Raw genomic sequence first — 13234 nt, forward strand, 5'->3', positions numbered from 1 at the left:
TGTCTTGGAATGTTTTAAATTGTAAAATCCCTATATTGACCTTACGCTTCCTCCTGTGGCAAATTCAAGGCTGTATATAGATCAGCATTCTGAATGCATATATTCTCTTTGTCTGGCACATGAAATCAGGGATTGGAAAATCTGTCTGACCTTCTCAAGTAAGACCACAGAAGACCAAGAAGACCATCTGTTCAAGTGGCTAGAAAAAAGAAATGCATCAGAACGTCCTCTATAGGTGAGGAGTTGTCTCCTGAACCAAGGAAAACCTTCAAACTTCATGTTGATAAGGAGCTTTCAAAGGAAGAAGTCTAGCAAGAAATTGCCTTCTGTGTTCAGGCAAATTGCATAAAATGTCTGAAGTGCCTCTTTTGTGAAAGTAAAAATGGAAATCTTCATTGAAGATACTATTGATGACTGCCTTGGCAACGTTAGTGTCTTCCACTTCCAACAAAGTCTGTCATAGCTACTTCTCTGTCCACCAGTAAACCATCATTGATTACCAAACAGTCAGTGCCCAAATTGTTGTTGATAAATTGACAGTAGTTTAATTGAAGACTCCCTTACCATTGATGATGCCTCTGTCAGTGAATACCTTAACAATGTTGGCACGGTCAACAATGCTCCTCTAGGTGACTCCTTCTGATCATTACACAACCTTAGTCAAATATGCTGTCCTTTGACCAGCTACCCTGCCAAAGTCTCAAAATACCTCTCTCAGCAAGGTGTCACCTTGCCCCCCTACAAACTACAAACTTCAACAGACACTGTCTCTCTACCATCAGCTTTGACAGACACACCGGATGATGACAAACAAGAAGAATGATCTCTTCCAAAATAAACCTTGGGATCACTCAGGGGAACAAGAAAACTATATTACACCAGCTACTTCAGAACTGACCATACCCATGGCAGCTCTCCACCGAATAATATTACCCAGTTCCATTTATTGGTTGAAAGAGCTTTGAAGAGTTTCCTTCTGCCTATCAGAGTAACAGAAATCACTTGTTTACTATATTCCATTAAATAGGTCCCCAGGGATCAAGGCGATTTCAGTTGTGCATCAAATGTCATGAAGCATTAGGATCACGTAATCCCCTCTTTACCTTTGCTATGGTGTGTTATTTGGGCAAAGATAAATAGCCCCAGATAGTACACCAACCTGCTTAACTGGATATCTGATTGCAGATTCTGTGGTGATGCAGGCTGGGAAGCACAGATCCCACAGTCTCACTTCACCATGCATTGCCCGTCTTGATAAAAAAAAAAAAAGGCTGAAAAAAGAATGTCTTAGGGGGAAAAAAAGAGTCTCTACCCTAGAAGTTACACCCAATTTAGTCTTAGTGATAAGAGGGCATTACAACAGACAGATGTCAGCAGACTTTCCGGTTTCCGTCTTTCACACGTGCTATTGAAAAAATCTGTGGCATGGTGTCCTCTGGAGAAGTGTTGTTCAGTTTGCCTTCAGTGGTAGACTTTGTGTGTTTTTTAATTAGGTGAATGAGATACTAAAGCAACGGTCTATTTAAATATGTCTATGGAAATGTGATGTAATTGCTAGATATAAGCTCCAGTGAGACTCTTAGTCTGATGACAAGGAATTAATTAAGCGTGCGATTCTGAAAGATACCAACACCAGAGAACTGTAGTTACAGATAACTAAGTTTTTCCCACTGTCTCTGTAGTTGTTATTTTGCACACTAACAAAGTACCTCCCATTGGTCTACTTTACACTATTGGAAGGATAGGCTTCAACCAGGCTTTGCTTGTAGAAAATGCCCAATGATTCTTTCTAGTCCTTGGAAAAAGGGCATTTGTGTGAGATACCACTACTAGCCATCCAGTTCCTAGGACTACTGTATTACAAAAAAACCTATTGCTCACTGTGCTCGTCCCTTTCTGTAAGAGATGCTTTCGCTGTTGCTGCAATTTTGTACATGAGGGAGAGGAGAGAGGCAAATGAGAAGGGGGGAGGGAGAAGAGACCGATGTTTTCCAGCAAGCTGCACTGTATCTGGTCTGTGTGATGAATGACTCGTATGATTGCAGTGCCAAGATTTTCTTTGTTAGTGCTTTTCTTAAAGAACCTACTGCACCTATACTAGAATCACATAATGATATCGGACATTTTATTTCTTTCCACCAGTCCACCAAGGCTGTGTATGACCGGATCATAGACCTGCGCATTGCCACCCCCCAGATCATCATCAACTATGCTCTGTTCCTGGAGGAGCACAATTACTTTGAGGAGAGTTTCAAGGTGGGAATGGACCTCGCTTTCTCTACAGTGTGCAATGCAAGGGCAGAGTTTGCTTATAAAGGAAAGTTACGTTTGGTGGCTTGTTGCACTAGGTGGCACTGGCATATACACTTTTTCACCTCTGGGTCACTTTTTCGTGCAGCATTAGGAGATGGAAGGGATGAAATTTGTTGTCGTCCACTGGTTTGTTGCCTGCATGACATGAATGGCAAGTTTAAGTTTTCCCATTACTTTGGCATTGCATTGACGTCAACGTTATTAAACCAAAACTGTTGGCACACATGTGACATTGTTAGCAGGAAGGCAAAGTTCGATGGCATCTGTCGCTGTAGATACGCATGTTCTGCAATAGCTCGCCATCTGGTGTTGGGCCGGAGTGTTACAAGTTGTTTTTCTTCGAAGAAGTCTTTCGAGTCACGGGACCGAGTGACTCCTCCTTTTGTCTCCATTGCGCATGGGCGTCGACTCCATCCTCGATTGTTTTTTTTCCGCCATCGGGTTCGGACGTGTTCCTGTCGCTCCGAGTTTCGGAACAGAAAAAATAGTTAATTTCGGAAGATTTTCGTCGGTATTGTTGCGTTCGGGATCGGCATACTTAGATTCAACACCGCATCGAAGATCGAAGAGCTCCGGTGCCCTTCGGGGTAGTTTTTCGATCCTCCGTCGGGGCCTGGTCGGCCCGACCGCGTGCTGAAGAACGCCGATGGAACGGACCCCGTTCCGTTTCTGCCCCAAATGCCACAATAAATACCCCTACACAGACCAACACTTGGTCTGCAACCTGTGCCTGTCACCTGAGCACAGCGAAGACACCTGCGAGGCCTGTCGTGCGTTCCGGTCCCGAAAAACACTCCGAGACCGTCGAGCCAGAAGACTTCAAATGGCGTCCGCACCGACAGCCCGACGGGAGTTCGAGGAACAGGAAGAGGAAGGTACCTTCTCGATCCAAGACTCAGACTCCGAAGGATTCGACGATACACAAACCGTGAGTAAGACGTCGAAAACCACACAAAGAAACATTTACAAGGCCCAGGGGACGCCACTGCCACCAGGCCATGGCTCAACCCATAAAATCGGTGACCGACCGTCGGCACCGAAAAAGGCCCAAACAGTGCCGAGATCGTCCGACTCCGGTCGAGACACCGGCACGCAGCCTTCTCGGGACCGAGAAAGTGCTGGAGACAAGCCTCGACACCGAGATGCCGGTGTGGACACGGCTCGACGCCGAGACAGCGGCACCGAAACAGATCGACGCCGAGAGGTTTCGGCCCCGAAAAGGAAAAAAGTCACCTCGGAGCCGAAAAAACACGCAGACAAAGTTTCGACGCCGAAACAAACTGCAAGCGACCCAGCTTCAGGCTCTTATACAGAAGAGCACTCGCTAACCTCCCAAATGCAGAAGCATAGGTTTGAGGAAGAGCTACAAGCAACTGATGCGGACCATACGCAAAAGCGTATCTTCATTCAGCAGGGGACAGGAAAAATAAGCACCCTTCCCCCCATTAGGAGAAAGAGAAGGTTGGAGTTCCAGACGGAACAAGCACCACAACCAAAAGTGGTGAAAAGAGTTACACCACCACCCTCTCCTCCGCCCGTGATTAACGTTTCACCAGCACAAACGCCATCACACTCCCCAGCTCACACCACCATGAGCCAGGGTGACCAAGACCAGGACGCATGGGACCTATACGACGCCCCAGTGTCAGATAACAGCCCAGAGGCATACCCTACAAAACCATCTCCACCAGAAGACAGCACCGCGTACTCTCAGGTGGTGGCTAGAGCAGCACAATTTCACAACGTAAGCCTCCACTCAGAACAGGTCGAGGATGATTTCTTGTTCAACACACTCTCCTCCACCCACAGCTCCTACCAAAGCCTGCCTATGCTCCCTGGTATGCTCCGGCACGCAAAAGACATATTTAAGGACCCGGTCAAAAGTAGGGCAATCACACCAAGGGTGGAAAAAAAGTATAAGCCGCCTCCTACAGACCCGGCTTTCATCACAACACAGCTGCCACCAGACTCTGTTGTTGTAGGAGCAGCTAGGAAAAGGGCCAACTCTCACACATCTGGAGATGCACCACCCCCAGATAAAGAAAGCCGCAAGTTTGATGCAGCTGGTAAGAGAGTCGCAGCACAAGCTGCAAACCAGTGGCGCATCGCGAACTCCCAGGCACTACTTGCGCGCTATGACAGAGCCCACTGGGACGAGATGCAACATCTCATTGAACATCTGCCCAAAGACTTCCAAAATAGGGCCAAACAAGTGGTTGAGGAGGGACAGGCCATCTCCAACAACCAGATCCGCTCCTCCATGGACGCTGCAGATACAGCTGCACGGACAATTAATACATCTGTAACTATCAGAAGGCATGCATGGCTCCGAACGTCTGGATTTAAACCAGAGATTCAACAAGCAGTTCTCAATATGCCTTTTAATGAAAAAGAACTGTTCGGTCCAGAAGTGGACACAGCGATTGAGAAACTCAAAAAAGATACGGACACTGCCAAAGCCATGGGCGCACTCTACTCCCCGCAGAGCAGAGGGAATTACAGCTCATTCCGTAAAACGCCCTTTCGAGGGGGGTTTCGGGGTCAAAGCACACAAGCCAGCACCTCACAAGCCACACCGTCCAGTTACCAAGGACAGTATAGAGGAGGTTTTCGGGGACAATATAGAGGAGGGCAATTCCCTAGAAATAGAGGAAGATTCCAAAGCCCCAAAACCCCAAAACCCCTACTACTAAACAGTGACTCACATGTCACTCACCCCCTCCACACAACACCAGTGGGGGGACGAATAGGTCATTATTACAGAGCATGGGAGAAAATCACTACAGACACTTGGGTTCTAGCAATTATCCAACATGGTTACTGCATAGAATTTCTACAGTTCCCTCCAAACATACCACCAAAAGCACAAAATTTAACAACACACCATTCCAATCTCCTAGAGATAGAAGTGCAGGCACTATTGCAAAAGAATGCAATCGAATTAGTGCCAAACACACAAATAAACACAGGAGTTTACTCACTGTACTTTCTGATACCAAAGAAGGACAAAACACTGAGACCAATCCTAGACCTCAGAGTAGTCAACACTTTCATCAAATCAGACCACTTCCACATGGTCACACTACAAGAAGTATTGCCATTGCTAAAGCTGCACGACTACATGGCAACTTTAGACCTCAAGGATGCTTATTTCCATATACCAATTCACCCATCGCACAGGAAATACCTAAGGTTTGTATTCAAAGGAATACATTACCAATTCAAGGTACTGCCTTTCGGATTAACAACCGCACCAAGAGTCTTTACCAAATGTCTAGCGGTAGTCGCTGCACACATCAGAAGGCAGCAAATACATGTGTTCCCATATCTAGACGACTGGCTAATCAAGGCCCATTCGTTAATAGAGTGCTCAAATCACACAAATCATATCATACAAACCCTCTTCAAACTAGGGTTCACCGTCAATTTCACAAAATCCAAAATTCGGCCACGCAAGGTACAACAATACCTGGGAGCCATAATAGACACATCAAAAGGAGTAGCCACTCCAAGTCCACAAAGAATTCAAAATTTCAACACCATCATACAACGCATGTATCCAACACAAAAGATACAAGCAAAGATGGTATTACAACTCCTAGGCATGATGTCATCATGCATAGCCATTGTCCCAAACGCAAGACTGCACATGAGGCCCTTACAACAATGCCTAGCATCACAGTGGTCTCAAGCACAGGGTCACCTTCTAGATCTGGTGTTAATAGACCGCCAAACTTACCTCTCGCTTCTGTGGTGGAACAACATAAATTTAAACAAGGGGCGGCCTTTCCAAGACCCAGTGCCACAATACGTAATAACAACAGATGCTTCCATGACAGGGTGGGGAGCACACCTCGATCAACACAGCATACAAGGACAATGGAACGTACATCAAACAAAACTGCATATCAATCACCTAGAACTTCTTGCAGTTTTTCAAGCACTAAAAGCTTTCCAACCAATAATAGTTCACAAATACATTCTCGTCAAAACAGACAACATGACAACAATGTATTATCTAAACAAGCAGGGAGGGACGCACTCCACGCAGTTAAGCATGTTAGCACAAAAAATTTGGCATTGGGCAATTCACAACCAAATTCGCCTAATTGCACAGTTTATACCAGGGATACAAAATCAACTCGCAGACAATCTCTCTCGAGATCACCAACAGGTCCACGAATGGGAAATTCACCCCCAAATACTGAACACTTATTTCAAACTCTGGGGAACACCTCAGATAGACTTGTTTGCGACAAGGGAGAACGCAAAATGCCAAAACTTCGCATCCAGATACCCACACAAACAATCCCAAGGCAATGCCCTATGGATGAACTGGTCAGGGATATTTGCTTACGCTTTTCCTCCTCTCCCTCTCCTTCCTTACCTGGTAAACAAACTCAGTCAAAGCAAACTCAAACTCATATTGATAGCACCAACTTGGGCAAGGCAACCCTGGTACACAACGCTGCTAGACCTATCAGTGGTACCCTGCATCAAATTGCCCAACAGGCCAGATCTGTTGACACAGCACAACCAAAAGATCAGACACCCAGATCCAGCATCGCTGAATCTAGCAATCTGGCTCCTGAAATCCTAGAATTCGGGCACTTACAACTTACCCAAGAATGTATGGAAGTCATAAAACAAGCAAGAAGGCCATCCACCAGGCACTGCTATGCAAGTAAATGGAAGAGGTTTGTTTGCTACTGCCATATTAATCAAATACAACCATTACACACAACTCCAGAACATGTAGTGGGTTACTTGCTTCACTTACAAAAATCTAACCTAGCTTTCTCTTCCATTAAGATTCACCTTGCAGCAATATCTGCATACCTGCAGACTACCTATTCAACTTCCCTATATAAAATACCAGTCATTAAAGCATTCATGGAGGGCCTTAGGAGAATTATACCACCAAGAACACTACCTGTTCCTTCATGGAACCTAAATGTTGTCCTAACTAGACTTATGGGTCCACCTTTTGAACCCATGCACTCCTGCGACATACAGTTCCTAACCTGGAAGGTGGCATTTCTCATCGCCATTACTTCCCTGAGAAGAGTAAGCGAGATTCAGGCGTTTACTATACAGGAACCTTTTATACAACTACTCAAAAATAAAGTCGTCCTAAGGACCAATCCTAAATTTTTGCCAAAGGTTATTTCACCGTTCCATCTAAATCAAACAGTGGAACTTCCGGTGTTCTTTCCACAGCCAGATACCGTAGCTGAAAGGGCACTACATACATTAGATGTCAAAAGAGCATTAATGTATTACATTGACAGAACAAAGAACATCAGAAAGACTAAACAACTCTTTATTGCATTTCAAAAACCTCATGCAGGAAACCCAATTTCAAAACAAGGTATAGCCAGATGGATAGTTAAATGCATCCAAATCTGCTACCTTAAAGCTAAACGACAGCTGCCCATTACACCAAGGGCACACTCAACCAGAAAGAAAGGTGCTACCATGGCCTTTCTAGGAAACATCCCAATGCAAGAAATATGTAAGGCAGCCACATGGTCTACGCCTCACACATTCACCAAGCACTACTGTGTAGACGTGTTATCCGCACAACAAGCCACAGTAGGTCAAGCTGTATTAAGGACATTATTTCAAACTACTTCCACTCCTACAGGCTGATCCACCGCTTTTGGGGAAATAACTGCTTACTAGTCTATTGCAGAACATGCGTATCTACAGCGACAGATGCCATCGAACTGAAAATGTCACTTACCCAGTGTACATCTGTTCGTGGCATCAGTCGCAGTAGATTCGCATGTGCCCACCCGCCTCCCCGGGAGCCTGTAGCAGTTTGGAAGTTACCTTCAATTATTTATATATGTATCATCTCAACCTTAAATAAGTGCATACTTAGTCACTCCATTGCATGGGCACTATTACTACAATTCAACTCCTACCTCACCCTCTGCGGGGAAAAACAATCGAGGATGGAGTCGACGCCCATGCGCAATGGAGACAAAAGGAGGAGTCACTCGGTCCCGTGACTCGAAAGACTTCTTCGAAGAAAAACAACTTGTAACACTCCGGCCCAACACCAGATGGCGAGCTATTGCAGAACATGCGAATCTACTGCGACTGATGCCACGAACAGATGTACACTGGGTAAGTGACATTTTCAGTATTAGGTAGGTATGAAGTCTGAACAGAATAAGGTGGTTTCCTTGAAGCAAGTCAAGAAGACCAGTATTGCCTCTGCACATTCTGCAGTTACAGCTGCACGTTAAGACGTTGATTTGTTTTTTTGTGTGTTTTAACCATGTATACCTTAATAATGTACAGTTAATAGAAAGCTTTTTGTTTCTTGGTCCAAGCTGGTGAATAATTAGCTGCCCTTCAAATTATAAAGCTGCTGCCTTATTTCCTGGTGCTTCTTGCACTTGGACCCCATATGTTTAAATCTCACAGTGCAGGTCATAGACTGCTGTTGATGGTGCCTCTTCAGACCCTCTTCCACTCTTCTTCACTCTCTGCTTCAAGAGGGAAACAGTGGGCTACCAGCAGACAAACAGCATTCCTCATCTGATGACTATCCTTCTACTTCATCTTAAACATTTACAAAGAATGCCCTTAGCTTAAAAAGAGAGGATGTTGTATCATGCTTTTGAAATGCACTGAGCCCCACCTGATCATTAAGGCAGCAAAGACTATGATAATCTCACCTATTCCAGATAGACATTTTCTAGGGAAAATGTTGAAGGACTCCTGGATGGGATGAAAGTAGAGACATGAGAGCACAGACCTTGTTTCGGAATATCACTTGCCAAAATGGAGCCAGTGATGTTTGCTGCAGTGAAATTAGCTGTTTAGAGCAAGTAGTGTTCCAAGACACGCGCGAATCCAAGGGTTGGAACCGGGAAACAGCTAAACAGTTGCTTCTTAAACAAAGTAATGTCTAAGCCACATTTCAGGACTTTATTTGCACTGTGAATCGGATTGCCTTGTTGTGCCAAGAGCAAATATAAAAATGTGTTACGTCCTGACAAAATGCCCAATTGGCTTAAAGGAAAAAACAGGTCAGACATGTTTTTCAAATTACTCACTAAAAAGATTTTAAACACATTCTTTAAATAAATGAGAGCCGGAAGGATTTAATCCCAGGTTCAAGTTTGAATACAGCAACTGAGTACAATGGCTGATTGACAAATTTATATTATAGGCATGTGAAGAGTAGGGGGAAAACCAGTGCTGTGGATGAGGTTTGAAGTATTGACACAGACTTTATTGTGAAGTCATGATTCTAAGTTTAAGGTCACCTGAAACGAGTGAGCAGCGGAACATGCACATGGTTATACGTTTTTTTGTTTTTTGTTTAGGTGGAAGTAATTTGTAACTTTTTTCTGACTAGCTATAACAAGCATCTGATTCAATCCCAAAGGCATATGAGCGTGGGATCTCCCTGTTCAAGTGGCCCAATGTGTATGACATCTGGAACACCTATCTGACTAAGTTCATCGATCGCTATGGTGGGAAGAAGCTGGAGCGAGCCCGTGACCTGTTTGAGCAAGCCCTGGATGGTTGCCCTCAGAAGTTTGCTAAAAGTAGGCCGAATTTCTAATCATTGTGCAGTAATTACTTGTTATATTTAACTGGACATGTGATTTTTCTGAACGTATTCTAGAAGAAAGTTTTTTTCATGCATGCTGCCCTAATAGTGTCAAATGTCACATATCTTCAAATGTTATCATGTATTGCAATATGTGTCCATCCAGAGCTATTGCATTGCATTAAACCGTTTGACGATAGCCCTCAAAACATAAAATAACATTAAAGTACATTCAAACAGTTTGTACTGTGTCTAACAAGGAAATGAGTGTTGACGCCATCTCAGATAATCTGATGAGATAGCGATAATGCGCCTACTCAGGATCGGGGACGTATTGAACCTCAAGACTAGCGAAGGCAATGTACCTGTAAATGGCATCAGATACAAAATAATTTAATAACATTTTAAAAAATAAACTCTCTGGAGTCAAGAATAACAAGCATTTGCAATGCAGTGGGTCTTGCGTTTGCTCAAGTTAGCTATTAGCGTTGTAAATTCCTAACTAGACTTTTCTTGCTATATAAATTGAAAATGAAAAATAAAACAGTCGACATAAGCAACACTATTCAAAGCGCCACTGCTGCCATGAACATTAGCGTGAAGGAGAAGAGACAAAAGGAAAAATAAGTTAGCTCACAGTCAAACGTATTGGTAAACGTGCAATTATTCATGTAACAGGGGCGATAGCCAAGTTGATAACAAAACTGCCCAAAGGAGAGACAAGCTTAAAGCATTTACCAATAATAACAAAGGATTTTTGAAAGGCAAGCCCATGAAAAAGTGACATTAATGGGCATGCGATGGGTGTGGTTAAAAGCCCACAGATAGATTATAAAAGGCCAGAGCGCTTGCGCGCTCGACCTAAAAATGTAAGCCGTAAATTACAAATAATTCAAGAGCAATAGAGAAGGCAAAAATAAATGTCACTAAGATTGCAGAGGGAATTGGTGTACAGCTTAATCAAATGCAGCAATAGAATCATATAAGGCAAAGCAAAAATAAGTCCAAAGTATGAGATAATTCAACAATGGTTCAATCTCAGAAATCAGGGAGACAAATGAGTGGCTCACCTCCAAAATGCAATATTTTTATAGGCAAATCTACAGTGGAAGCATAGGGTGAGCAAATGTAGTATTAAACTGACAAATCACAACAGAACTATACAGCATCACTAAATGCAGCCATTCTATCACCAGCCCCTAACTGAATGTTAATGTGGCCTATGCTAAAAAAAAGTTTCATCGGATGTGGCAGAACAAATGTGATTACACAAATGAGGCATACAGGTGGGAAAATCATTGAATATACCGAAAGGCTCCTTCCATAGTATTAAGAGAACAGCATATCAATACACAGCATTAGTGCAAGTTTTGGTTACGTGCAGAGTCGGAATGAGATGTGAAAACACATCATTCCTGCGTTGGAAACCAATATGGAAGTTTAACCTAGTTCGGTCTAGTTTAGGCAAACATATAAAAATACATTTGTCAAGTGTAGCTTTTTCGTTTTAGTGTAGAAATGTGCATAATGTTTAACACATTTTTATTAATTCAAAATCTATTTCAAGGTTAATGATGTGGATCTTTTGAAGGTGTTGTTTGTTCTATGCAGCCTTGGGAGCCAGAACTCTAAACCCTGGCCACCGTGATTAAAAACAAGCACAGTAACTAGTGCTTACGTCTTGATGGAACAAGAAAAAACTTTGCAGACAAATAAACCAGCCTGTACCCCCAAACCGTTCTCATGCAGAGTTTTATCAGGTATTTGGGTCAGCTTTAGGGTAATTCAAGGTGACTACAAAAGGGCGCACACCATGTATGGTAGGAGTCACACAGAATGGCTAGCTTACCTCCGAATTTAAGTGGCCACTTTCTGCAGTAACTGAAGTCTTGTCACCTTTGTATACAGCAGTAGTGGATCTACTACCAACAACAAAGAAAAAATGTACAAAATGTGAAATCCTTTCACTTTACTACCTGTATTCTTCTAGTCATTATTGGCGCTGTTGAAAATAAACTTATCCTACATAGTGGAAAGGGGATCAGAATTGAGGATATAAAGCACAAGGCTGTAGCCCTATTATATGATCTTTCCACTCACAAGAATCTGCACCTGAAAATACCCTACATCCTTGAACAGTGTAAATTTTAAGCGATTATATTTTAGTGGCCTGATTAGCTGTATTCTGCACATGCTTAGATTTCGACTCAAGTACACTAGAAGATTTGCATAAAGGGTCCTTTATGCTGTTCAGAAACACTGAAATTGCTAGTGAAGGTTGGCGATGTCGTGTCTCGGGTAGAAAAGTGGACTTGCGTTTCAGGTCCCTTTTTTGAAGGCATATCTGATTTCACCGTAGTTGGTGTTTGGGATCCAGAGCTCCAAAGTGTTATTTTTCAGAGCATCAGCTTTCTTCTCTGTGTGATTTTTATCCAACAATTTCCACTTTAGTCTCTTCGTATTTACCTGTTTCATACCCCTCCGACCCAATGACTCCTCATTCTGGAACCATCAAGGAGACATTTGTAGTTTTCTCAAGGAGTGAAGATTTCGGTCTTAAAAGCTCACATACAAGTGATCTGATATACTTGATTACATCTTAGATGTATTTGTAAATAATCTGTCGGTCAATAAATGTAGCCTTTCAGGGGACATGCAGTCATAAGTATCTGTAGTACAAGCACACATCCATAATGTCTGATTTTTGCGTCAATTGTGTCCAATCTGTAGGCCTTAATTATAGGGGTTGATTTAAAAAAAAATAAAAAAAAAAAAATAAAAAGATTATAGGAGCTCTGCGTGTACAGTAGTGCAACAGTAATTATTGGTACCATCCAGCCCTTTCTCTTCTTAAGTCCATTTTGGACGACCATGTCACAAGTAAGATGCCCTTCTCCCTTAAGACCTTCTCAGCCTGGGAGCACTCGTTCTTGTCTGTTGTGCTCCCATATCCCCACTGCCGCATTCAGTATGTCCTGTTGCAGTAATATGTCCCGGAGCAGTGAACTCTGCCTTGTGGTTGAAATGCGGCTGCTGCCCATGTGTGATGTATGTCTGGTATGCAGTTTAGGGGATCAAAACTCATGATGATTCACATTCAAATGGCCCTGCATTTTCTGTTCAGATAAACAATATCTTGCCTTCTCATGGCATAGCTGATTTACCATTTCAAAATGGAATTTTTCAGGAATGTGGTTACTTAGTGCTTCTCACTGGGCCTCTCTCTTTCTCTGCATCCTGATAACAATAACTATGTAAGCTGTTTTTTTAGGTCCTGGTATGACTTACCTCGCTTGCAGAGACCTCAAGAGGTATTGTGTATTTTGAATGTCCTTTGTCTTTGAC

General features: G+C 43.1%; 1 protein-coding gene across 2 annotated transcripts in view; it reads left to right on the plus strand.

Annotated features, from left to right (window-relative positions):
- XAB2 (XPA binding protein 2) overlaps positions 1-13234 on the plus strand; it is a 200784-nt gene that overhangs the window by 118215 nt on the left and 69335 nt on the right. For both annotated transcript variants that reach the window (XM_069230363.1, XM_069230364.1), the window contains exons 12-13: positions 2143-2256; positions 9722-9884. In XM_069230363.1, coding sequence (XP_069086464.1) covers positions 2143-2256; positions 9722-9884 — 277 coding nt within the window. The remainder of the gene's footprint in view (positions 1-2142; positions 2257-9721; positions 9885-13234) is intronic.

The sequence above is a fragment of the Pleurodeles waltl genome, chromosome 4_2, assembly GCF_031143425.1.
Source record: "Pleurodeles waltl isolate 20211129_DDA chromosome 4_2, aPleWal1.hap1.20221129, whole genome shotgun sequence".
NCBI lineage: Eukaryota > Metazoa > Chordata > Amphibia > Caudata > Salamandridae > Pleurodeles > Pleurodeles waltl.